Here is a 23,680-nt window from a genome sequence, read left to right as displayed (position 1 = left end):
TGGATTAGAAAAGTTGTTTGAAAACTTTGGACAAAGTTTACAGGTAACTTATTAGATATTTTGTAGTCATGTTGGGCGAGCTGGAACCGGTGTTTTTCTGAATCAAACGCGCCAAATAAATAGACATTTTGGAGATATAACGACGGAATTAATCGAACAAAAGGACCATTTGTGATGTTTATGGGACATATTGGAGTGCCAACAGAAGAAGCTCTTCAAAGATAAGGCATGAATTATATCGTTATTTCTGAGTTTTGTGTCGCACCTGGCGGGTTGAAATATGATTGTCATGTGTTTGTTTGATGGGGTGCTGTCCTCAGATAATCGCATGGTTTGCTTTCACCATAAAGCCTTTTTGAAATCTGACATGGTGGCTAGATTAACAAGAAGTTAAGATTTAATTTGGTGTATTGCACTTGTGAATGTATGAAAGTTAAATATTTCTAATAATTTTTGGGGAATGTTGTGCTCTGCAATTTCACCGGATGTTGTCGAAACGTTCCGCTAGCGGAACCCCTAGCCATAACATTAAACAGTTCATCTGGAGCTGACTACCTACACCCATCCGCACTGATTCTTCCTGCATTGACTATATACACACTCATAGACTCTACTCACATATCCACACACTGATACTTCTGCCCCCCATCCCCTTCCCCCCAAAGACACTCTCACTCTGAAGCTCATGCACACACACAGATTACACTCACATACACACAACCATACATGCACACACAGTAATTCTGATTATAAGCAGATGTATCCTTTAGATAAGCATCTGCTAAATTATTCAAATGTAATTATCTAAACAAAGGTAATGTATATCAATGAGACATATTTCTTATTTTCCTAAATAAAAAAAGTGCTCACAGCAAAATAAAGAGAAGGTTTGAGGCCATGATTAAGTAGAGCAAATGTTTCATTGTACATCCTCTGAATAGACATAGGCTTATTGTATATGGCAGGTGGGCTCAATTAGGCATTAGGCCACCCAGGTTATTAGCTGAATTTGTCCTCCTATAGTGAACTGTATACATTGTCTATATACAGTGTGGCCCAAAATTATTGGATCCCTTGTAAAGATGGGCAAAAAATATTGTATAAAAAAATACAAGTACTGAGCTATATTGTATATCCCCCCAAAAATATATATTATACTAATATAATTGTTCAGAGAAAGAGATTTTGTTTAACAAGTAATACAAACAAATCTCTTAAAGATGGGGTTCACGATAATTGGATCTCCTGTTTTCAATACTCCAGCACCCTCCCCTTGCAAGGATAACAACTCTGGGCCCTTTTCTAAAAAAAAATATGAGATTGGAGAACACATTGGGAGGGAGGTTAGACCATTCCTCCATACAGAATCTTTCCAGATCCTTGATATCCTTCATCTGTGCTTATGGACGGCCCTCTTCAATTCAAACCACAGGTTTTCAATGGGGTTCAAGTCCGGAGACTGAGATGGCCATTGCAAAATGTGGATTTTGTTGTCACTTAACCATTTCTTTGTCCAATTTGATGTGCGATTGGAGTTATTGCTGGAATGTTCCCTTGTGGCCAAGTTTCATCCTTCTGGCAGAGGACACCAGGTTTATTGGCTGAAATGTCCTGGTACTGTAAAGTTCATGATGCTGTTGACCTTATACAGCTGCAACATCGAGAGCATCCTGACTGGTTGCATCACTGCCTGGTACGGCAATTGCTCGGCCTCCGACCGCAAGGCACTTCCGCCGAAGTTGGTTCCTCTCCTTGTTCGGGCAGCATTTGGCGGTTGGCGTCGCCGGTCTTCTAGCCATCATCGATCCACTTTTCGTTTTCAATTCATTTTGTCTTGTCTTCCCACACACCTGGTTTCAATTCCATCATTACATGTTGTGTATTTAACCCTCTATTCCCCAATGTCCTTGTCCGGAATTGTTTATTGTAAGTGCTTGTGCACGTTATTTCTGGTGTGCGATGGGTTTTGTACCCATTGTTTGATTGTTCTGTTTCCGGTGGTTTTTATTATTAAACTGCGCCGTTGTAAACACAGTTTTTACTCTCCTGCGCCTGACTTCTCTGCCGCCAGTACGCACCCCTTACAGCTATGGAGAGGCATGCCGGTCTATTTCGCCAAATATCTCACTGTGTATACTTAGATTTTTTTCAAGTCAAGTCGGCACCATTTTAATCAGGGGAGTCTGCTCTTTGTAGTAATGGAAGTCTGTGTAGCGAGCCTTTTTGTCATCGATCTCTAGACCAGAAATAGTCTGAAGTTTTTATTTTTTCCCTAATTTCTCATCGAGGTGCGGATGTTTACTTTCTACACAAGTTTTTTTTTTCCTGTTTTGTCCGACAAACAGATTGTAGTGGTAAAATAAAAAGGGATACATTTTTTTTGTGCCATTTTTTGTGTCAAAACAGGCTCTGTGAACGTTCGATTCCATTAATTTGCTATCAAACATATGACTATTTTACACCATTTTAAAGTCAAGACTCTCGTTAATCAAACCACACTGTCCGATTTCAAAAAGGCTTTACAACGAAAGCAAAACATTAGATTATGTCAGCAGAGTACCCAGCCAGAAATAATCAGACACCCATTTTTCAAGCTGCGAGTTGCAGTAATCCAGACGGGAGATGACAAGTGCCTGGACTAGGACCTGCGCCGCTTCCTGTGTGAGGCAGGGTCGTACTCTGCGAATGTTGTAGAGCATGAACCTACAGGATCGGGTCACCGCCTTGATGTTAGTGGAGAACGACAGGGTGTTGTCCAGGGTCACGCCAAGGTTCTTAGCACTCTGGGAGGAGGACACAAGGGAGTTGTCAACCGTGATGGTGAAAGAAATGTGGCAAAATGAGTGGCTAATAAGTCTGACTTACTTCAAATTGAGCAATTATGTGACTAAACTTGTCACGACTTCCGCCAAAGTCGGTTCCTCTCCTTGTTCAGGCGGCGTTCGGCGGTCGACATCACCGGTATTCTAGCCATCGCCGATCCACCTTTCATTTTCCATTTGTTTTGTCTTGTTTTCCTGCACACCTGGTTTACATGCCCTCATTACTTGACGTGCATATAACCCTCTGTTCGCCCCATGTCTGTGTGTGAAATTGTTTGTTGTAAAGTGTATGTGCACTCCAGACTGGTTTGCTACGGGTTATTTCAACCCGTATTTTGTTGTTCTGGGTGCAGTTTGTTTTGCCTCATTAAACTGCTCTGGTTGTTACCCAGTTCTGCTGTCCTGTGCCTGACTTCCCTGCAGCCAGTTACGCACCTCTTACAGAATTCCACACCCTGAATATGGAGTCAGCAGGTATAGGGGTCGAGGAGCGCGCGGCGATGCTCCACCATCTTGGCGGTCCAAACCATGGACCGCTGGGAGGGACAGGGAGTTCCTCCAGCGCCTCCACCAGCACAACCGGGGTCTCCACTACTCCCCCCCCCCCCCCCCTGCACCCGGTCCCAGTGGGATTCGTCTCGCCCTTCCCCGGAAGTACGATGGGATGGCTGCACGCTGCCAGGGTTTCCTATTGCAGCTGGACCTATACCTGGCAACCGCCCACCCGGCTCCTTCGGGCTGTGAGATGGTATCCGCCCTCGTTTCGTGCCTCTTGGGCAAAGCCCTGGAGTGGGCCAACGCCGTGTGGGGAGAAGGAGATGCGGCGCTGGACCATTTCGAGGATTTCACCCGCCGCTTCCGGGCAGTCTTCAAACACCCGCCTGAGGGTAGAGCGGCAGGTGAACGTTTCTTCCATCTGAGGCAGGGGACGAGGAGCACCCAGGAGTTCGCAATGGACTTTTGGACCCTGGCTGCCGGCGCGGGATGGAACGACAGGGCCCTGATCAACCACTATCGCTGCAGTTTGCGCGAGGACGTCCATCGGGAGTTGGCCTGCAGGGACACCACCCTCACCTTTGACCAGCTGGTGGACCTGTCCATTCGGCTGAATAACCTGCTGGCTACTCGCGGAGGTACAGAGCGGGGTCTGTCGGTTCCATCCCCCAGCACCACCGCTCCGATGCCCAGGGAGACCGGAGGAGGTTCCGTCACGTGCACCACCTGTGGCCGCAGAGGTCACACTGCCGGTCGGTGCCGGGTTGGTTTCTCTGGGGGTCGAGGCAGCAGGCAGGGCACTCTGGCATTACCCCAGGTAAGCCGGCACCATTCTCACCCAGAGCCCTCTGTTGCACACCTGTTTTTGTATGTTACTTTTCCTGAGTTTTCCCCGCATTTCCAGCATAAGGCGCTCGTCGATTAACAGTCAGTTTCTTAACAGGTGCATGTTTATCAATAATTGGAAGAAGCAATTTCATAAATGCATCAAGTGCAGCATCTGGATGCTCCTCATTAATCAAATCAGACCAAGATATATTTTTAACATCATCCACATCAGAGTCAAAGCAAAATATTTTGTATAATCTCTTATTATTATACACCATTATAGGCCCAGCTTTTGGAACTTAAGCTTTCTTGGATATAGCCACTATATTGTGATCACTGCATCCAATTTTATTTGTATTTCTTTTTTACCTTTTTTCAACTAGGCAAGTCAGTTAAGAACAAATTATTTTTTACAATGGTAGCCTAGGAACAGTACCTGCCGCCCCATAAAAAGGGTACAGATACAGCTTTAGAACAAAGTTCTACAGTATTAGTAAAAATGTGATCGATACATGTGGATGATCTTGTCCCTGTCGTGATTGTAAACACCCTGGTAGGTTGATTAATAACCTGAACCAGATTACAGGCACTGCTTACAGTGAGAGGCTTCCTCTTGAGCGGACAGCTTGATGAAAACCAGTCAATATTCAGGTCCCCAAGAAAGTAGACCTCTCTGTTTACATCACATACACTATCAAGCATTTCACACATATTATTTAGATACTGACTGTTAGCACTTGGTGGCTTATAGCAACACCCCAAAAGAAAAGGCTTTCGATGTGACAAGTGAACCTGCAACCACAACACTTCAATAACACTTGATATAAGATATTCTCTACGCATTACAGGGATATGGCTCTGAATATAGACCTGGCTCTCAAGAGAAGACAGGCTATGTGCCCACTGCCCACACAATTTGGTGGAAACTGAGCTGCACTTGCTAACCTCCTGCCAAATGTATGACCATATTAGAAACACATATGTCCCTCAGATTAAACAGACCCACAGAGCATTCTAAACAAATCCAATTTTGAGAAACTCACATGTCTATTGGTTGAAACAGTACAGGTTGCCATCACAGCAGCAAGATTGTGAAGAACAAACAACGTTGTGAAGACAACCCGTATTTATGTTTGTACTTGAACTATTTGCACATTGTTACAACATTGTATATAGCAATGATATGACATTTTAAATGTCTCTATTCCTTTTGAACTTTTGTGAGTGTAATGTTCACTGTTTATTTTTTATTGTTTATTTCACTTTATTTATCTATTTCACTTGCTTTGGCAACGTAAACATATGTTTTCCATGCCAAAAAAGTCCTGCGAATATAATTTAATTCACAAAAATTACAAGGGACACTCCCCACTTTCTCTAACATGTTTTCCTGATAGAGAGAGAGAGAGAGAGAGCACACAATGTGTGAAAGAGAGAAAGAGGAATAGAGACGGGGCACACAACGAGAGAGAGAGAGAGAGAGAGAGAGAGAGAGAGAGAGAGAGAGAGAGAGAGAGAGAGAGAGCACACAATATGTGAAAGAGAGAAAGAGGAATAGAGACGGGGCACACAACGAGAGAGAGAGAGAGAGAGAGAGAGAGAGAGCACACAATATGTGAAAGAGAGAAAGAGGAATAGAGACGGGGCACGCAATGTGAAAGAGAGAAAGAGGACTAGAGACGGGGCACGCAATGAGAGAGAGAGAGAGAGAGAGAGAGAGAGAGAGAGAGAGAGAGAGCACAATGTGTGAAAGAGAGATAGAGGAATAGAGACGGGGCACGCAATGCGAAAGAGAGAAAGAGAGAGAGAGAGATGCGGCACAATGGGTGGGAGAACGTAGAGTGAATTACACTTAATCTGAGCACCCTATTGAAAAGAAAAATGATAAGATTCATTCTATGGATATTACTCTTTCTCAAAAGTGGTAAGTCTGTCTTGTCAAACTGAGAGTCATTTACAAAAGTAGGCTACTATCATGTTACATGACTTGTGTAATTTATGTGAATATGCAATATTATTGCAAAAGTGCTATGTGGAAAATGCTGCAGAAACAAATTGTTAGAATTTCACAATCGCTTTTTGGTCATGTCCTTATTGTAAATCTGGTTAAATCCGGACTGCCAACTTTTCGCTCCAGAGTGGTGAAGCAGTCTAAGGCACTGCATCTCAGTGCTTGAGGCATCACTACAGACACCCTGGTTCAAATCCAGGCTGTCTCACAACCGCCCGTGATTGGGAGTCCCATAGACCGGTGCACAATTGGCCGGGTTTGTAAATAATAATTTGTTTTTAACTGACTTGCCTAGTTAAATAAAGGTTAAATAATAAAAATGTAAAAAAGAAAGCTTGGAGTGAGATTTGCAATGTGAATTTCATTGCCCCCTGGCACAACCCCTAGATGATAATTGTACTTTTTTAAAGCTAATTTCCTGCAATTCTACGTGTTTGACATGACTTAGGCATATGACCAGGGTAAAAAAAAATAAACAGGTCAGCTTTGAAAATTAAATTAACACTCAAAACTCGAAGCGTTTGTTACTTTGAGATTTTTGGGAGATGAAATGTAAAGTACATTTTTAATATTCATGGTTGATGGCAGTGGGGAACCAAATCATAGATTGCAGTCTCCTTATCCATAGACTGCTTTCAAGTGAACTCCACAAAAATTCTGTAATTTGGGTGAACTAACTCTTTAAAATAGGGCTGGAAGAAAATCCTGCTTGCTGGGTTGGCCTCCCCTGAAGTGCTGTGTGTTTGAAAATGTTCTTGTTATAACAATTAATTTCTCAAAATCATCCAACCTTCAAGAAAAATCAAATGAATATCAATATTCAGGTGGTTTATGTTTACTAGTTGAACATCCTTGACGTCATCTTACTCTACATCGACAAAATATGTGTTTATGAGTCACTGTACTATCTCTGCTTAGCATGTGCACAATACTAAAATGTCCAAAATTATACTTGATTCCTGGAGCATTTAATAGCCAATGCTTATATAATAGTTTTATTTAACCTTTATTTAACTAGGCAAGTCAGTTAATGCTAACAAATTCTTATTTGCAATGACGGCCTACCAAAAGTCAAAAGGCCTCCTGCGGGGACGGGGGCTGGGATTAAATATTTTAAAATAAAAAACAAATATAGGACAAAACACACATCACGACAAGAGAGACACCACAACACTACATAAAGACAGACCTAAGAAACAAATCACATATCACTGTCAAATATACAGGATACGAACATTCCATTCCAGCTTAAAAATGGATATGCAGCATTTTGCAAGAACAACAGAAAATGTATGCACATCTATGGACCAAAGAAATCTGAGAACTGTAATATTTTACACACACATAAAGGTACCCATAACCAATCATTTCTAATGAAAAAAACTGATGGATATAGTGTTTTGGAAGTAAACTCTTCAAATCTACCCGTGAGTAAAGTAGTCATAGTTCTTGTACCCAGTCAACATTCAAAATGTAAAGTTTCATCATGTATGTTCAACTTACCCAGAACATCCATCTTTAACAGTCCGATTATGACAGACACACTCATATGGGCCCTTGTCATTGTACACAGCAGAGATGATTGTAAGAGAGAGGTCTTTGTTGATTTTCACCCTCTTCTTATTAAAAACTGTCCATGAATGGATAACATATCCTCATATAATTCATTTTCAAAGACACAAGTAGGCATATCAGATTTCAAATATGTGATTACAGTGGCAAAATTCTGAAGAAGTAGAATAATCAAATAAGTGTGGGGAATAACAGTAGTGTTCTTGCTGATAAGTCAAGCACAGTAATGAAACAACATGTTTGCCCATTGTTAAGAATGAGAATTGTTCCACTGATCAGACTAAAAGTAAATAAATAACAAAATCTCCAGAAGACAAGATTACATAAGTCTTCCCCTACACTCGAACCAAATCATTTTTGTCCCCACCCTAGAATAAAACTTACACTGTAGGTAGGTCTGTCTGCTGCCTTTACGTTGTCACAGCCTAAACGACAATCACCAAAGGAGGAGACTAGTGTGGATTAAATCAACTTTTGTACATGCTGTCAAAATGCTGCATTCTGCAATATGGACTGGAGTAACAACCACCTCATTTTGTTGACAACATATATAAAACAGTGGTACCATGCTACTCTTTTTTAGAGTTCTATAAACTCAGCAGAGATGGTTCTCTCCCTCCATTCAGCTCCACTCTAATCTTGAGGGGTGTTTATTCTTCCATCCAATCCCCTTGATCCCTTAGATAACTTGACTCATCATATGCTTCAATGTGTGGCGGTTCACAGTGCTGTGGCAAGACAGGACGACGATAGAGGTTCAGATCGTGACGTGTCCTTGGTCATGTGCAGTGTTGCTCTATGTTATTCTTGTACAAACTAGGTTTAGTAAATGTGAAGCTCCAGTTCACTTCATTGTATTCAGAGTCTTTCTTATTAAATCCATTAGTAATAAGAGCTAAGACACTACAGACAGTACGTACTAAAGAAGATTTCATCCACACTTGCGTTAGTCCGCTCTTTTGGTGATTGGCTTTTAGACTGTGACAATGAAAAGACAGACAGACATACCCTTAAATAGGTTTTAGCAGGGAAGTTTGGTAGGGTGACCTGATTTGTAACTATGAAAATAATTTTGTCAAACAGGTTGTGAACCCAAAAGGGTAAATTATATTCTAGAGGGGGGGGACAATAACTAGACAAATAATTTGGTTAGGGTGTAGGGGCAGATTTTTGTCATCTAGTCTTCAGGAGATTCAATTAGCTATTTACTTTTAGTCTGATCAGTGGAACAGTTCTCATTCTTAACAATGGGCTAAAATATACAGTAATTACAGTGCTTGACTTATCAGCAAGAACACTACTGTTATTCCCCACACTTATTTGATTATTCCACTTCTTCACAATTTTGTCAGTGTAATCACTTAGTTGAAATCTGATATGCCTACTTGTGTCTTTGAAAATGACTTATATGAGGCTATGTCTTTTTGCAGCCATTCATGGACAGTTTTGAATAATTCAAATAAGCATAGGATAGCAAATGCTCCAGGAATCACATATAATTTTAACATTTTAGTATTGTGCACACGTAAGGCAGTGATGGTAGGGAGACACATCTCATAAACACATTATATTTTGTCTATGTAGAGTAAGATGATGTCAAGGATGTTCAACTAGTAAACATAAACCACCTGAATATTGATATTAGTTTGATTTCACTTGAAGGTTGGGTGATTTTGAGAAATGAATTGTTATAATAAGAACATTTTCAAACACACAGCACTTGGGAAAAAGCCCAGGGGGGGCAACCCTCCTGGAGAGCAAGCAGTATTTTCTTCCAGACCTATTTTAAATAGATAGTTCACCCAAAATACAAAATATACAATGTTTCTGTCCTTACCTTGAAAGCAGTCTATGGACTAGCATACTGCAATCTATGATTTGGTTACCAACTGCCATCAACCAATAAAATGTATTGCGCAGAGCATTAGTGTAGTGGTAACACTCCCCGGCATATATCACGTACAACTTTCCACTTGAGAACAGGGATCAATCCCTGTCTCCCCATCTCATTTCACTACTGTCTGAATAAAGTGTCAAACCACCTACAAAATATTAGCATACTTTACATTTCATCCTCCAAAAATCTCAAAGTAACAAAGTTGTCAAATTTGGAGTGTTTATTTAATGTTCAAATCATCCTGAATACACCTAATTTTCTACCCTGGCCATAGGCCTAAGCCATGTCAAAATACGTAGAATTGCAGTAAATTTGCTTTAAAACAGTAAAATCTCCCTGTGGGTGTTGAGGGGGGACCCCCGTCCCCTTCTAGGGATTGTACCAGGGGGCAATGAAATTCACATAGCAGACCGCACTCCAACCTTTTTTAAAACTTGGCAGCCCTGTAATAGGTGTGCCGTGAAAGCGTATGAAGAGAGTGAAATGAATGTGTGTCTCACGGCCAATGTGTGAGAGTTGGCAGCTCTGGGTTAAATAAAGGTAAAATAGTCTTATTTAATGTTCACAAGTTAGACATGTGAACTAGGCTACACCTAGTAGCCATAACTACAACTCAATGGATTTATAAAAATAATAATAATACAAAGACAATAAAAACAAAAATGTACATAGGTAAAAGTACAAATAAATTAAGCCTAGTCTATCATGTGCTTGACTTCCTGTTAATGTCTTGTATTGATGTAACTATTGCCAGTAGCCTATGTTTTATTTCTTCCTTTCAGATCTGATTGATGCTGTAAATGTGTCTGGAAAAGAGGGAATGAAAGTAACTTTACCGACTGGACTTACTGAACTACCTAGTGGCACTATTATATTATGGTCTTTCCAATTAAATCGTTCAGATTCATTTGATAACATAGCTCTGCTGAATGCTGGTATGGTTACAATGAACTACAGTAAGAAGTTCAAAGACAGACTGAAGCTGGATACTCAGACTGGATCTCTCACCATCAGAAACCTCACCATCAACGACTCTGGACTTTATAAAATAGTAATCATCAATACAGAGACTTCATCTGAGATTGCAAATCTAACTGTCTATGGTGCGTGGCTGGCATCTTTTTTTTACTTTACTTTTTTTCATTCTGTCATTTAGTCTGTCACCTATCTCACAGAGTTGTTTTCAATGAAGATTAAGAAAGACCTTTGTATTTAGAGTTACTTGTTTTTAAGCTAACATTTACCATGGCAGATCTCAAACAACCCAGGCAATTCACAACATTTACACTGTAAAATTTATTTTGAGTCTGCCTCATGAGTCTTCCACATGTTCTCATAATAAGTATCCTACTTCTTCATATATGTTTACATCTCATTTATGACATCTTATTTCTTACTTTAAACACACTTTATTTTAAATCTCTGTTTGTCATTGAGTCACTGCTTAATCATTCTGCTATCCCAGCCTCAGTGTCTGCTCCTCACATCAGTCACTCAGTGGACAGTCCATTTGAAAAAGTGAGCTGTTCATTGGTGTGCACTGTGAAGAACGGGAGAGAGGTGATCTTGTCCTGGTACAGAAGAGAGAAGATATTCAACCAGACCAGCAGCCCTGATCTTCTCGCCAATCTCTCTCTCCCTCTGGAGTTAAACAAAATAAACATTGACACCTACAGCTGTGAGGCTTCCAACCCTGCTGACTCAAAACCAACTCCACTCAACATTGAAACACTCTGCCCTCAATTGTCCTCACGCTCTGCCCTCACAGGTATGTCAACACTGCATATAGTATTGTTTTTTTCTTTTTGTGGAACAGTGGGAGCCAACACCCAGACAGTGTCTGCCCTTCGTTTCCTCACTAACAACTTATATTGTAGGACAGTAAGGGGAAAAATAACCAATTGTATTTTTAACTTTAAAACCTTAGGGCAGTTTTTACAAAATCCCTCAACATGCATATTATCATATTGAATTTATTTGAACTTCTGTACTACAGCAAGCTGATTTTTGTATTTATTTGCCTATGAGCCGTGTAGCCTACCTTATAATACCTTCACCAATGTCATTCATTAGTATTGACTAAAGCACATGGCATGGATTTGAACAGCTGCATTTTACTCCTGACAGAGTCTGGTCCCAATCCTGTCGCAATCGTACTGGTCACATTGTTAGCAGTTGGGATAATAAGTGGTGGTATATTCTGGGCAGTTAAAATAAGAACATGCGGAGGTAAGTACAATCAGTGTTACAGTTCACATCATACAGAGCAACCTGAAGGCAACAAACACAGAACATAGGTAATCGTGTAATATTATGCATTTTCCCTTTATTTCAATGCAGCCGGCATGCAAAGAGAAGAAGACCAACAGTATGCTGATGTGAACTTTCATAGATTGGTAAGGTCTATGTGTATGAATGTGTGTATGTACTGTGTATATATGTGCATGCACTTTATGCTACTTGGTTTTCTATGCAACTTCTGTATTTGTGAACAGACACACACATATACTGTACACATTTAGGAAGGAAGTGGTCACTTGTTGTTGACTTGTATAACATACCAGCCAATGTGAAAATACCGAATACACAATAACAAGCACAGTTTGCAAATGGTTGGATCTTATTGAATTACAGGCTTCTATTTCTATTTGGTTATGTGCTGGCTTTACAGGTTGGGGATATACCGGTATCTGGCACAGGAGGAGTCTGTTCACCAGAAGAGTCTGTTTTGTACACAGATGTCAGAATCTTACCTTCTGTTCAGACAAGACTGGATTCAATCACTCCTCTCTCAAAGCTGTGACCTTGGAGTGGTTTAGAGGCTTGTGTGTCTCAATGACCCTGAGAGCTACGCCGGAGGGGGCTTGGGCCCCTGGTAGACTTAGCCATGTTGGATTGGTCTCCGGTGAGGGGCCAGACCAACAACAGCATTGGTCCTACATGTTTCACGTTGGCATGGTGCTATAGGTAGGCAACCATACCAGTCTGACAGTGTTAAATATTTTGTATGTCTTTACTGTCATTTTTAATGTGTATTTTTCACAGTGTTGTATTTTACTTTGCAAGAAATGTGCTTGATAATTTAATTGTTGATAAAGTCCAAACAATTGTCATCCACAATGTTGACCTGGTGCTCCAGCAGGGCAAATTACATTTCCCCCAAAAAACACAGATTTTGTACAGCTCTCACATTTATACCTTTCATTGCCAGTGTTAAACTCAGCATAAAAGGAAACGTCCTCTCACTGTCAACTGTGTTTATTTTCAGCAAACTTAACATGTGCAGATATTTGTATGAACATAAGATTCAACAACTGAGACATAAACTGAACAAGTTCCACAGACATGTGACTAACAGAAATGGAATAATGTGTCCCTGAACAAAGGGGGGTCAAAAGTAACAGTATCTGGTGTGGCCACCAGCTGCATTAACCTCTCTTGGGTAGGTGGCACCAAATCGTCCCACCTACGTAACAGCCAGTGGAATCCTGTGGCGCGTTATTCAAATACCTTAGAAATGCTATTACTTCAATTTCTCAAACATATGACTATTTTACAGCATTTTAAAGACAAGACTCTAGTTAATCTAACCACACTGTCCGATTTCAAAAAGGCTTTACAACGAAAGCAAAACATTAGATTATGTCAGCAGAGTACCCAGCCAGAAATAATCAGACACCCATTTTTCAAGCTAGCATATGATGTCACAAAAACCCAGAAGACAGCTAAATGCAGCACTAACCTTTGATGATCTTCATCAGATGACACTCCTAGGACATTATGTTATACCATACATGCATGTTTTGTTCAATCAAGTTCATATTTATATCAAAAACCAGCTTTTTACATTAGCATGTGACGTTCAGAACTAGCATACCCACCGAAAACTTCCGGTGAATTAACTAAATTACTCACGATAAACGTTCACAAAAAACATACAATTATTTTAAGAATTATAGATACAGAACTCCTTTATGCAATCGCGGTGTCCGATTTTAAAATAGCTTTTTGGTGAAAGCACATTTTGCAATATTCTGAGTAGATAGCTCGGCCATCACAGGCTAGCTATTTTGACACCCACCAAGTTTGGCACTCACCAAACTCAGATTTACTATAAGAAAAATTGGATTACCTTTGCTGTTCTTCGTCAGAATGCACTCCCAGGACTTCTACTTCAACACCCAATGTTGTTTTGGTTCAAAATAATCCATAGTTATATCCAAATAGCTGCGTTTTGTTCGTGCGTTCAAGACACTATCCGAAGGGTGACGCGCCGGCGCGTATCGTGACAAAAAATGTCAAAATATTCCATTACCGTACTTTGAAGCATGTCAAACGCTGTTTAAAATCAATTTTTATGTGATTTTTCTCGTAAAATAGCGATAATATTCCGACCGGGAGACCTTGTTTTCGTTCAAACACTGAAAATAGAAAATTTCTTCACATGCACGCGCGTGCCCGTGTCATTGTTCTCAGAATGACCACTTTCCAAAAGACCTACTGTTTTTCGCCCAGGGACTGCAGAGACATCATTTCACATTCTGGCGCCTTCTGAGAGCCTATGGGAGCCTTAGAAAATGTCATGTTACAGCAGAGATCCTCTATTTTCGATAAAGAGTCTATAGAAGGCCAAGAAATGTTCAGAGAGGGCACTTCCTGTATGGAATCTTCTCAGGTTTTAGCCTGCCATATGAGTTCTGTTATACTCACAGACACCATTCAAACAGTTTTAGAAACTTTAGGGTGTTTTCTATCCACATATACTAATTATATGCATATTCTAGTTTCTGGGCAGGAGTAATAACCAGATTAAATCGGGTACGTTTTTTTTCCGGCCGTGAAAATACTGCCCCCTATCCTAAACAGGTTAATTTGATGTTATTTAAATTGACAGATTTGCTTTTCTTTCAAAAACAAGGAAATAAGTGACCCCGAAATTCTGAACGGTAGTGTATATACATACAACTGTAGTTAAGAATCCCTCAATTTCATCATCTGCTGTCGCTGGGTCACACGCTTTGCGTCCGAAGGACCAAGACGACGTTCGATATCCCTGTGTCAGTGTTGGCAACATGGTGTAATGAATACTCAGGAAGAAAAAGTTGTAGATTCAATACGCAGGGCGCGGCAGATGTTTATTAAGCCTTCACAGAAGGCAGGAATCGTGGTCGCAGGCAAAGGTCAAACACAGGTAGGCATTCAAAAACAGACATTACCTCACAACCATACAAACAGAAAGAACTGAACTAAATAGGGAGCTGATGAGACCAGGTGAGAAACGAACACAGGTGAAATCAATGAACAAAAATGAAAGACAGGGCTACGTTCCAGAACACAAAGAAACAGGGCTATGTTCAAGAACACAAAGAAAAAGAACAAGGTTGACTAAGAAAAGAAAAGCAGAACCTTACACATGGCCCGTGGCAAAAGCAAGTGTACAACATGAACGTAATCTCCAGCATGGAATCCAGAAATCAACCCTGTTTCCTCAAGAAACTGATAAATTCCTGTCCCTCCTTTACCGGATCAGGCACTTCTTTCATAATAGTACGCATCTCGCTCATGCTCAGTGGTTGATGGTAATGCTGAATTTCGATCCGTACTTGGGGATGTGCGTCATTGGGAACAGGGTTGTCCTCCCCTGGTACTATTTGTCCCGGATAATATGTCACCAGGGTCAACTGCATTCTTACTGGGTGTACTTCTCTATGATTACCTAGATCTTGCTGATCCACTATCCAGTCCGGTACTACTATGTCCGGGCTGGTAATGTGCTCGTTCTCGGCATTTCGCAATCCATATCACTCCTTTTCCTCCTTCACTCCCTTTCTTCCTTAACAGAGGGGTATAATGGTGTCCCACCAGATGTGACCTGTTTCACCTTTTAGCATTGGGCGAGCGTTGGAGGGGTGGCAATTGCATATACTCTTCCACATGTATTTTGATACTGTTGAAGTGCAACCATTAGTTTATTTGCTTTTGTCTATCCTCAAGGGCTGTCTCTAATTCCTGGTTTAGTTTGTGACTATTTTCTATCACATTAGCCATTTCTTGCTTCTGTTCATCTAATCTATGCAACGGCCTTTGGATATACCAATTTTTTTTCGTTGCCTCTTGTCTACTGCCTGCTCCATTTTACCTCGCAGCTCTTTATTGCATCCATACACTCTTGGCTGGATTTAAACTTTCCATCCAAGGGATAATGTGTACCAATTTAGCAAATTTTCCCCACCACTTATTTGGGTTTTTTCGTGCTGTTCATATGCTTTTTTTAGTGCCTCTAGTGCCTTGGTAACATTTTCCCTCTCTACTCCACCTTCTCCTGGCCTCCAGAAGCCATCTTAGTTATTATTAACTTGGCGTTTAGTAGTAACAGCATCAGCTCTTAATAATCTTTGTAATTTGTCCGTACAATTTTGGTGATGGTTGACAGACCATTGTAGTGTCTGTCAATTCACCACAGGCGATTTGTGGACAATTAATGAGCAACACGGAAAGGGGTTTTAGCTCAGTCTCTGAATGTAAATACCACTGTTCCTGACAACACTTGTACCCACAATTACTCAGTTGTTCTCCTATTGCCACCAAATCGGTCACAGTTCCCCGCCCCTAATAGGGCCTAAACCAATCTCTTTTTATTGCTACTGCCCTTCCAATCATGGATGAGGCTCTCCTCCAGACTTCTATTACCATTCACATTCCCTCTCACTGACAATGTTTCTTCTTCAAGCATAGATATTCCTCAGAAATCTCCTATTCTCTACTGAACACACTTCCTACCTTTGTCCTTCTACATGGACAGGTTCCCTACAACCTATCGTACTAGTAGACAAGCATGACAATTTATCCATACACACACACACTCTACGGCCTCGCTGCCACCTCGGCTGTGCTTTCACCACCTTATGGGTCTGGCCAAGAAACCACCCCACTATGGATTTACTCTCCACAGGTACCACCCTGTTCGGGACTTACCCTTATTCTACGACCGGTCATAATACAATGGGACTTCTGAACAAACTCAGGCTTTCTAGATTTGTATCCTATAATTTATATTCATCCTACGACTCATCTCCCCAAGATGTCAGAATGCGTGGTAACGGGTAGGAACTGTGCCTACCTTATTTTTTGGCACCTGCTCTACAGATTCGGACTCTCTAGTTCGATTGCAAATCGTGGTGAATCCTGCCGACAACACCAACTGTTCTGACAAACAGTGTAAAAGACCCACAGACAACTAGGAAAAGCTAAATCCAAGTTTATTCAACCACTGGGTCCATCAGCTGAAAAGACAAAGACATGTTTCCAACAGCACAATTATTTATAACTTCTCATTAGGCCAAGTCTCCTCCTTGCACCTCCAGACAACCAACACACCTCGATTAATAGGCAGGAAGTTAAGTGATGTGTGTAATAAAACTGTTCCTTGCCACTTCGCCCGACCTGACCTTGGCCCACGTTCCTCACTCCTCCCTAAGCTACAGCTATCCAAACTTATCAGTGATCGCAAAGAGGTGATTGCCTTTTTCCTCACTCAGTAACTTTCCACACCCATACTTCTTATCCAACTTCCATTAACCCAATCATATACATTCCTCATACATGTGGGGTGGCAGGTAGGCTAGTGGTTAGAGCATTGGACTAGTAACCGAAAGGTTGCAAGATTGAATCCCTGAGCTGACAAGGTAAACATCTGTCATTCTGCCCCTGAACAAGGCAGTTATTTTCAATGTTCCTAGGCGGTCATTGAAAATAAGAATTTGTTCTTAACTGACTTGCCTAGTTAAATAAATGTAATCATTAACTCTAGTGTAGCAAGAATCCAACAATTTCAAATCCAACACCAGTAAGGATGCTTCTGTCATGATTACTCTGCAGGACAATACCTGGTCCATGAAAACCCCACATCTATGTTCTTATTCAACTCTTGCAGCAAATCAATATGATACATCTGCAGCATTGTGATCACATTCAAAGACCGGGCCGCCTGGTACACTTTGTCCAGCTAATCCTCCAAGAACCGGCACTGTTTATTCGGAAGCGCTAGGATTAGCCCACTTGATAGCCTCTGGAGCAAAGCAACTCAGCAGCTTTCCATCCATCGGTGGTATGCAAATGAGCCCCCCCTCGTCTCTGCTCTCTCCCGGCCTCAGACAACCTCATTCCCGAGGTCGCTTCACCAGAAGACCCTTTGCCAGCAGCCCCAATCTCTCTCACAAAGTCAGCCCAACGCTCAATGGAAGTTGAATGCAGCCGGAGACAAACTGTTAGGAGCCAAATCCTCCTGAGTGTGTTTTTACCCACGGCAAACAGAACAGCACTCCTGAGTATCTTTAATTTTCATTGTGAAACCACATGCCTTCAGGTATGGCCGGAGGTTCAAACTCACCTGGTTATCCTTTTGAGCTTACTCTTACCTGGCTACACAAGCAGAGCAGAAAGTAGTGGGGTTTTAGCAAACACAACCGATACTAAGACCCAAAACTTGCAACATCTAGCGGGACGAGTACTCTCACCCCAGGTGACTATGGTTGGCCGTTAATTCCCCATAGTATGTTATACTGAGTGACCGACTGAAAGGGGGAAGATAGAAATTATAAAGGACCTAAACACACTGCTCAAAAAAATAAAAGGAAACACTTAAACAACACAATGTAACTCCAAGTGAATCACACTTCTGTGAAATCAAACTGTCCACTTAGGAAGCAACACTGATTGACAACAAATTTCACATGCTGTTGTGCAAATGGAATAGACAACAGGTGGAAATTATAGGCAATTAGCAAGACACCCCCAATAAAGGAGTGGTTCTGCAGGTGGTGACCACAGACCACTTCTCAGTTCGCATGCTTCCTGGCTGATGTTTTGGTCACTTTTGAATGCTGGCGGTGCTTTCACTCTAGTGGTAGCATGAGACGGAGTCTACAACCCACACAAGTGGCTCAGGTAGTGCAGCTCATCCAGGATGCCACATCAATGCGAGCTGTGGCAAGAAGGTTTGCTGTGTCTGTCAGCGAAGTGTCCAGAGCATGGAGGCGCTACCAGGAGATAGGCCAGTACATCAGGAGACGTGGAGGAGGCCGTAGGAGGGCAACAACCCAGCAGCAGGACCGCTACCTCCGCCTTTGTCCAAGGAGGAGCAGGAGGAGCACTGCCAGAGCCCTGCAAAATGACCTCCAGCAGGCCACAAATGTGCATGGGTCTGCTCAAACGGTCAGAAACAGACTCCATGAGGGTGGTATGAGGGCCCGACGTCCGCAGGTGGGAGTTGTGCTTACAGCCCAACACCGTGCAGGACGTTTGGCATTTGCCAGAGAACACCAAGATTGGCAAATTCGCCACTGGCGCCCTGTGCTCTTCACAGATGAAAGCAGGTTCACACTGAGCACATGTGACAGACGTGACAGAGTCTGGAGATGCCGTGGAGAACGTTCTGCTGACTGCAACATACCAGTTTGGCAGTGGGTCAGTCATGGTGTGGGGTGGCATTTCTTTGGGGGGGACGCACAGCCCTCCATGTGCTCGCCAGAGGTAGCCTGACTGCCATTAGGTACCGAGATGAGATCCTCAGACCCCTTGTGAGACCATATGCTGGTGCGCTTGGCCCTGGGTTCCTCCTAATGCAAGACAATGCTAGACCTCATGTGGCTGGAGTGTGTCAGCAGTTCCTGCAAGAGGAAGGCATTGATGCTATGGACTGGCCCGCACGTTCCCCAGACCTGAATCCAATTGAGCACATCTGGGACATCATGTCTCGCTCCATCCACCAACGCCACGTTGCACCACAGACTGTCCAGAAGTTGGCGGATGCTTTAGTCCAGGTCTGGTAGGAGATCCCTCAGGAGACCATCCGCCACCTCATCAGGAGCATGCCCAGGCGTTGTAGGGAGGTCATACAGGCACGTGGAGGCCACACACACTACTGAGCCTCATTTTGACTTGTTTTAAGGACATTACATCAAAGTTGGATCAGCCTGTAGTGTGGTTTTCCACTTTAATTTTGAGTGTGACTCCAAATCCAGACCTCCATGGGTTGATAAATTGGATTTCCATTGATTATTTTTGTGTGATTTTGTTGTCAGCACATTCAACTATGTAAAGAAAAAAGTATTTAATAAAATGATTTCATTCATTCAAATCTAGGATGTGTTATTTTAGTGTTCCCTTTATTTTTTTGAGCAGTGTATTTTAAAACAACTGACCTTTTTTTCTGGGCCGCAAATAGCTTTTGACGAACAAATCGGTCAGGAAAAGGATTTTCAGTTAGGCTTTTCATTTTGCTTGGTTCACCTAAAAGAGCTGGTTCCAAACAGCCCTTCGTTCAGTAGCCATGATTGTGTTTAAATAGACATGGGCAGGGGCCTCTGCCTAGGGTCTCCAAATCACCAAGTTTGCTCTGCCCACACACACCACCACCCTTGCTCTCTCTCTCACATCCTCTGTCTCTCTCTCTGTAAATATGAGTGTCATAAAATGTCATAGACAGGCCTATTCTCAGATAGGATGAACAAGAGGATGTCTTTATGACAGCAGTGGAAAGAGGAATGAATCTGCTGATAGGAATGCAACCGGTAACCTAGCCCATGATGGCTAGTCTACTCCTTTTCTGTCCAATATCCTTATGTTATGTCCAGAGTTACAACAACTCTTAGACAAAGAGTTAGTGTAATATGGCTGAGGCATCCTTTTTGTTTTTGAAAATTATTTATTGATGATTTGAAAGTACATTTTCAAAGGTTTCCAAAACTGTATTGCAATCGAGGATTACTAATGTTTAGACAGAGTATCGTCGGGACTGCTGTACAACTGTAACACTTGAATCTTATATGTGGCCTATTTGAAAACACATCGATCTACAATTCTTACATTGACAACGCATGCATTGATCTTGAAAAATGTAATGCAGTTCAGAGAGTAGGATAAGCCTTCGCTTAGCTACAAAAATATTGCAGTGCATTAGAAATGTAATACAACATCCAAAAGAACACAAAAGAGCTAATCAAATGGCTAACCAGACTATTTGCATTGACACCGGCGCCCCCGCACATTGACATTGACTCTGTACCGGTACCCCATGTATATAGCCCCGCTTTTGTTATTTAATGCTGCTCTTTAATTATTTGTTATTCTTATATCTTACTTTTTTTTAGGTATTTTCTTAACTGCATTGTTGGTTAAGGGCTTGTAAGTATTTCACTGTAAGTTCTACACCTGTTTAATTCAGCGCATGTGACAAATAAAATTAGATTTGATCAAAATGAACATGTCAACCCACATGGATTCCATCAACACCTTCATCATCCCCATAGTATCGTTGGTGTGTATGTGTATGTGCATGCGTGTGCGTATGCGTGCGATTGCATGCTGTGTAGAAATGAGCTTCTTTCTCACCAAAGCGTGTGGTTACCGCTTCTGTCTGTTCTCTTTGTAGTCAGTAGCCTATATGGGTCAGTCACTCTCAGTCTCACTTGCTTATAGGAGAGATGTGGTACCTTCTCCAGCTCTGCACAGCTTCTCTTACGCTAAATAGCTTACGCCACAAACCATGCTGTCAATCTCCTTTACCCCCACTCCTCCTTTCTATTTCAGGTCTGCATGTGACTTTCTCAGACTTTAAGAGTATTGGTCACAGTGTATTTTCACCTACATCTTGGTTTTTCTGTTCCTTTATCACACTAGGTTTAACTGTAGTTAACCTCACCTGATAAAACATCCCTCTGTTCTCTGTCAAAGGAGAATATAATAAAACATGTATGCAAAGTCAAAGAAGACTGCCTCACTACATGAATACTGTTTGCACAAAACGGTTGACATTTTACTAATAGTGTCTGACATGGCATTTATTATCTTGCTGTCTTGGGTTAACAACGAGCACACCATGTTGGATGAATAAAAAAGCATTAGCCATACCATTCCAAAGTGCTTTCTATGTTTCCTGGCACCATGTGGTAATGATGTGCAGGGTTTAACCGAAATTGGAAAGTTCTGTCAGGTTGGATGGGGAGCGTCGCTGCACAGCAATTTTCAGGTCTCTAAAGAGATGTTCAATCGGGTTCAAGTCCGGGCTATGGCTGGGCCACTCAAGGAGATTCAGTGACTCGTCCCGAAGCCACTCCTGCGTTGTCTTGGATGTGTGCTTAGGGTCGTTGTCCTGTTGGAAGGTGAACCTTCGCCCCAGTCTGAGGTCCTGAGTGCTCCGGAGAAGGTTTTCATCAAGGATATCTCTGTACTTTGCTCCGTTAATCTTTCCCTCGATCCAAACTAGTCTCCCAGTCCCTGCCGCTGAAAAGCATCCCCACAGCATGATGCTGCCACCACCATGCTTCACCGTAGGGATGGTGCCAAGTTTCCTCCAGACATGACATTTGGCATTCGGGCCAAAGAGTTCAATCTTGTTTTCATCAGACCAGAGAATCTTGTTTCTCATGGTCAGAGAGTCCTTTTAGATGCCTTTTGGCAAACTACAAGCAGCCTTTTACCGAGGAGTGGCTGCAGAGACAGTTTTCCTTCTGAAAGGTTCTCCCATCTCAACAAAGGAACTCCGGAGCTCTGTCAGAGTGGTCATCAGGTACTTGGTCAGGGAGGTGACCAAGGCCCTTCTCCCCCGATTGCTCAGTTTGGTCGGGCGGCCAGCTCGAGGAAGTGTTTTGGTGGTTCCAAACTTCTTCCATTTAAGAATGATGGAGGCCACTGTGTTCTTGTTGAACTTCAATGCTGCAGAAATGTTTCGGTACTAGTTCTCAGATCTGTGCCTCGACACAATCCTGAAAGTAGGGGGGTTAAAATTGAAGACCAGTGGGATAGTAACACAACACTGCTAAAAACAATATTTGGAATCTCCCTGATTTAGGGCAAAGAACAAAGAAAACATTTGCCTGAGGAATGATTTTTTGGGAGGAGCAGCCAGATTGTGGTGGGGCCTGTGGGGAGGTAACCAAAGATCTGTGTGGAGGCATTGGCTAACTCGGCCAGGTGAAACAACCTTTACTAGAAGATTGTTCTTGCTAGTGGTGGGTGGGATAAACAAGCTGTGTGGAGGGTTGAAATTGGACTTGGCAAAGAGTTCATCAAGTGCTTTAACGTTTAAATGAATAATTTATCAGCACATACAGTGCTGAATGTATCATCAATATCATATTTGCATATAGCTGTACCGGTCTCTGACTCATTCTTCATTGCAATACAGTAATAGTAAAATTGTGTGTTATTGTTTAACTGTAATATGACTTGACATATACAGTAGAATAAACTGTTGTAAATCCTAAAGACACTTAGAAAAAAACTTTTCAAGGTGTTATTCAAAGGTTGTTGTGGTTCATCTAGTGTGATAGTGTGTGTTTTGAAATTGGAAGAGGTTATTCCAGTGTATCTATGGGTCAGTTACTGTCATTCTCACTTGCTTATATGGGAGATGTGGTACCGCCCTCTATCTCTGCACAGCGTCTCTCAAGCAAGAGAGCTGACACCACAAACCATGCTCTCAGTCCCCTGCACCCACAATTTGTAGACACTTTTATCAAGAGTGACTTACAATCAGTGCATTCAACTAAAGTAGGTAAGATAACCACATACAGTACAGTGGAGGCTGGTGGGAGGAGCTATTGGAGGATGGGCTCATTGTAAAGGCTGGAATGGAATCCCTGGAATGGAGTCAAACATGTGGTTTACATATGTTTGATACCGTTCCATTGATTCCATTCCAGCCTTTACAACGAGCCCGTCCTGCTATTGTTCCTCCCACCAGCATCCTCTGATACAGTATCACAATCATTCCAAAATAACCTCTATCAGCCAATTCTGTGCAAGTAAGCTAGTCAAATTAAGGACTCCTGTGCCTAACCTTTAACCTCAACGTAGTTTTACCTGAACAGAAAGGGAAATGAACAGAACAGATAATGACGGCTGTTGTTCTGTGGTCAGAGGCAACAGGACGGCTTCTAACTGTGACCTGTTATCAAAGTGTCCCTCTGTTAGTACTCGGGGGAGCATAATCTTCCATAGCTCATTGGTACAGTGTGGCCCTTGCAACCCCAGGACAGTGGGTTTGATTCACGA

The 23,680-nt window shown here is 42.0% G+C and overlaps 1 protein-coding gene across 1 annotated transcript; it reads left to right on the top strand.

Annotated features, from left to right (window-relative positions):
* Positions 1–5,878: 5,878 nt before the first annotated feature.
* LOC115191972 (uncharacterized) lies at positions 5,879–12,877 on the top strand. Its single transcript, XM_029750038.1, has 6 exons — positions 5,879–6,069; positions 10,408–10,728; positions 11,091–11,393; positions 11,753–11,854; positions 11,966–12,021; positions 12,297–12,877. Exons 1-6 carry the CDS (start codon positions 6,027–6,029, stop codon positions 12,426–12,428), a joined length of 957 nt encoding a protein of 318 aa, XP_029605898.1. The 5' UTR covers positions 5,879–6,026; the 3' UTR covers positions 12,429–12,877.
* Positions 12,878–23,680: the final 10,803 nt, after the last annotated feature.

The sequence above is a fragment of the Salmo trutta genome, chromosome 4 (assembly GCF_901001165.1).
Source record: "Salmo trutta chromosome 4, fSalTru1.1, whole genome shotgun sequence".
In the NCBI taxonomy this organism is placed as follows: domain Eukaryota; kingdom Metazoa; phylum Chordata; class Actinopteri; order Salmoniformes; family Salmonidae; genus Salmo; species Salmo trutta.
Note: the sequence above shows the minus strand (reverse complement) of the source record. Positions and strands in the feature narration are given on the sequence as shown.

Coding starts and splice junctions, on each gene's coding strand:
- LOC115191972 (XM_029750038.1), top strand. CDS start 6,027: ATGATAAGATTCATTCTATGGATATTACTCTTTCTCAAAAGTG. Junction 10,729..11,090: donor TGCAAATCTAACTGTCTATG/GTGCGTGGCTGG, acceptor CTGCTATCCCAG/CCTCAGTGTCTGCTCCTCAC. Junction 11,855..11,965: donor TAAAATAAGAACATGCGGAG/GTAAGTACAATC, acceptor ATTTCAATGCAG/CCGGCATGCAAAGAGAAGAA.